Here is a 3,515-nt window from a genome sequence, read left to right as displayed (position 1 = left end):
AACTACCAACAAAAATGATTGGTAAGCTAACTCAAAAAATCATCACCAAAATAGCAGAAAGAAACGACAGTGAAGGTATGCAGACTCTTCAAGAATCGATCCTTTTGGTTATATTAATAATAATAAAGGAGTTACGACGCAAAAACGTATATATTCAAATGAACATATTTATCTTCTTCAATATATATTTCAGTATAAAGAATTCATTAAGAGACTTAATAAATCAAAATTTCTTTACACATCTTCAGGAACTATGTAAAATGTCAGAAAAAACCTAGTTGTTTCTTGCAATATAAATACATCTAAAGCAAAAATTCTTTCATGGACCCTAAAACACTACTTGCAGACCTCCAATTTACTATTTTTGCTTGTATGGACCAAAAAGAATCTTATATAGACCCCCAAGGATCATATGGACTCCAGCTGTGAACCACTGCATTAGACAAGCTGAGCCAGGATTTAAATGACTTACTTTCGTCATTAGGCATAGCACTTCACTTGCAATGTAATGTGCCTTAAGTTTCTTGTAGTTACAGTACAGACACACACCTCCCAGCATGCATACACATGTGTATAAGCATGAATGCACAAGGAGCTACACAAACATACACATACTCAAGAATACATAAACATAGTTAAATATGCATGTGCACACACACACACACATGCACAAAACTGCATATATGTATATAGACAAGTGTCCTGTGACGGCGATGCGTAAAAGGCACCCATCACACTCTTGGAGTTGTTGGCATTAGGAAGGGCATCCAGCAGTAGAAACCAAGTCAAAATCAAACTGGAACCTGGTGCAGCTCTCTGGCTTACCGGTTCCAGTCAAACTGTCTAACCCATGCCAGCACGGAAAGCAGACGTTAAATGATGATGCCCAATTATGTACACACACACACACACACACACACATATACATACTATTTGTGGTATTCGTCAATTAAATGAACAACAGTAGGTGAGAGAGTCAGACAGCAATGACTGCCATTTTGGCAAAAAACAAAAAGGTAAAAAGAATTAAACATGACCAAGTGGTTTTTAAGTGTTTAATTTGCAATTTCAGGTTTCCAGGTAACATTCAAGTGCACAGTATCTTGGCTAAGTATTGCCTCAGTTTGACCTAATGACTGAATCTGGTTCAACTGAAAAACCTTTTAGATTCACACCTGTTCACCCCCCAGTATTACACCACCACCTGACACTTGAAAAGTGAAAAGACATTTTTTAAAATTCCAACAACGGAAAACAGAACAGTCAATTTTGATTTTAACATGACTTACCATCGTTCTCTTGGTTCAACTCCTCATTGGGGGCAACACTTGAGGTGACACTGTTATTCACAGCTGGACTGTGTCCAGATGTTATACCCTTCACTCGGTCTGCCCAGCTGTTGCCCAGGGGTGATTTCACAGGAGACCTTTATCAACAGAATCAAGAGCACATTTACTAAAGTTTTTATGAATATCATTATTATTATTATTATTATTATTATTATTATTACAAGGTAGCATGCTGGCAAAATAATTAGGACACTGGACAAAATGCTTAGTCACATGTCATCCATCTTTACGTTCTGCATTCAAATTCTGAGTTGGTAAGCTGGCAGAGTGCTTAGTGGCATTTCATCCTTATGTTCCGAGTTCAAATTCCACCAAGGTCGACTTTGCCTTTCATCCTTTTGGGCTTGATTACCAGTTGAGTAACTACCAGGTGAGCACTGTGGTTGTTGTAATTAACTTACCCACTCACCAAAAGTGAGATTATTATTATTATTATTATTATTATTATTAATATTATAACCCAAAACTGTAGAAAAAAACTGCCTTAAAGAATTTCATCTGACCTATGCAAACATGGGTAAATGGACATTAAAATGATGATGATGATGATGCTGAAGATATAACTGCCAATTCCACAGATGAAGTTAGTAATGTGGAAAATGATAATTGTTACAATGCATACATACAATTATGTTCTTTATGGCCATGCCCCCCCCCCAAATCCCTCTCCCGGCTGAGAGGTTTTTGTTTTGCAGTTGCTGGTGCCACATAGAATGCACTCACATTGATGCCACGTAGAATGCACTCACATTGATGCCACATGAGATGCACTTCTGCTGGTGCTATGTCAATGCTCCCGTGCTGGTGAAACAAAAAATTCCCAGCACACTCTGTAAAACGGCTGGCATTAGGAGGGGCATCCAGTCAAAGAAACTGTGCCAAAACAGACAACTAGAGTCTGGACAGTTCTCTGACTGACCAGTTCTTGTCCTGTCAAACCATCCAGCCCATACCAGCATGGAAAACAGATATTAAAGAATGACGGTGATGTTATGTCAAGAATATAACATTCAAACTGAATTTTACTTTGTTACAAAATACTCACTCCAAAGGTTGAATTGTGGCATTTGATGTGCCAAAGTTGAGAACCCGCTGGGCAGATGTCGGAGAACAACAATCTTGTATCGGACTGTGAGATGTGGTTTTACCAGGTGACATTTTTCTTACTTCCCAAGCAATTGAAATAGGACTAGAAATTTGAAAAAATAAGCAACAAAAATTAATATGAGACACAAAACAGGTAAAAAAAAATTTTTTAAAAAGAGTAAATCAATTGAATAAATTCTCATTAAATTTATTAATTAAGCTGTTACAATTTGGTTGCAGGTAGGGACATCATCCTAGAAAAACTGCAACTGCATTGACCCTTTAGCATTCAGATTAATTTATCAAATGTAATCCTTATTTATTCTTTTACTTACTTTAGTCATTTGACTGCAGCCATGCTTGAAGGGGTTTTTTTAGTCAAAGAAATTGGCCCTAGGACTTATTCTTTGTAAGCCCAGTACTTATTCTATAAATCTCTTTTCCGAACTGCTAAGTTACAATGTCAAGCAATGGTGGTGGGGACAAACACAGATACAAAGACACACACACACATAAATATATATATATATATAAATATATACATGACAAGCTTCATTCAGTTTCCGTCTACCAAATCCATTGACAAGGCTTTGGTTGGCCCTAGTCTATACTAGAAGACACTTGCCCAAGGTGCCACGCAAGCTTCTGACCACACAGCCATGCCTGCACCTATTTATTAACATTTTTTAAAATTAATCATGTACTACCTTGTAGCTTCAAGATTTTCAAGATGTGATTATTTTTAGAATGACATTGTAAGGTATGTATGAGGTGCTGGATCTGGCCAGTTTGAACATAAAACAGAATATTTGGGCCAGTTTAAATGCTAAAGGGTTAAGGGTTTGGTGGTTTTTCTTTTCTATCAAAAGAGATAAGTTCAATGTCCATAAGTGCAAACTTTCCTGGCATGAGGAAGGGCATCCACCATAGAAACCATGCCCCAACAGACAGCTGGAGTCTGGATAGTTCCAGTTAGCAAACTCCATGTCAAACTGTCCAACCCATGCCAATATGGAACATGCATGTTAAATGATGATGATGATGATGATATATATATATATATATATATATATATATATA

At 37.0% G+C, this 3,515-nt stretch overlaps 1 protein-coding gene across 1 annotated transcript in view; it reads right to left on the bottom strand.

Moving 5' to 3' along the window:
• LOC106884496 (S phase cyclin A-associated protein in the endoplasmic reticulum) overlaps positions 1–3,515 on the bottom strand; it is a 225,176-nt gene that overhangs the window by 202,294 nt on the left and 19,367 nt on the right. The window contains exons 5-6 of the mRNA XM_052973411.1: positions 2,395–2,538; positions 1,290–1,426 (exon numbers count right to left, since the gene is read on the bottom strand). Coding sequence (XP_052829371.1) covers positions 1,290–1,426; positions 2,395–2,538 — 281 coding nt within the window. The remainder of the gene's footprint in view (positions 1–1,289; positions 1,427–2,394; positions 2,539–3,515) is intronic.

The sequence above is a fragment of the Octopus bimaculoides genome, chromosome 15, assembly GCF_001194135.2.
Source record: "Octopus bimaculoides isolate UCB-OBI-ISO-001 chromosome 15, ASM119413v2, whole genome shotgun sequence".
NCBI lineage: Eukaryota > Metazoa > Mollusca > Cephalopoda > Octopoda > Octopodidae > Octopus > Octopus bimaculoides.
Note: the sequence above shows the minus strand (reverse complement) of the source record. Positions and strands in the feature narration are given on the sequence as shown.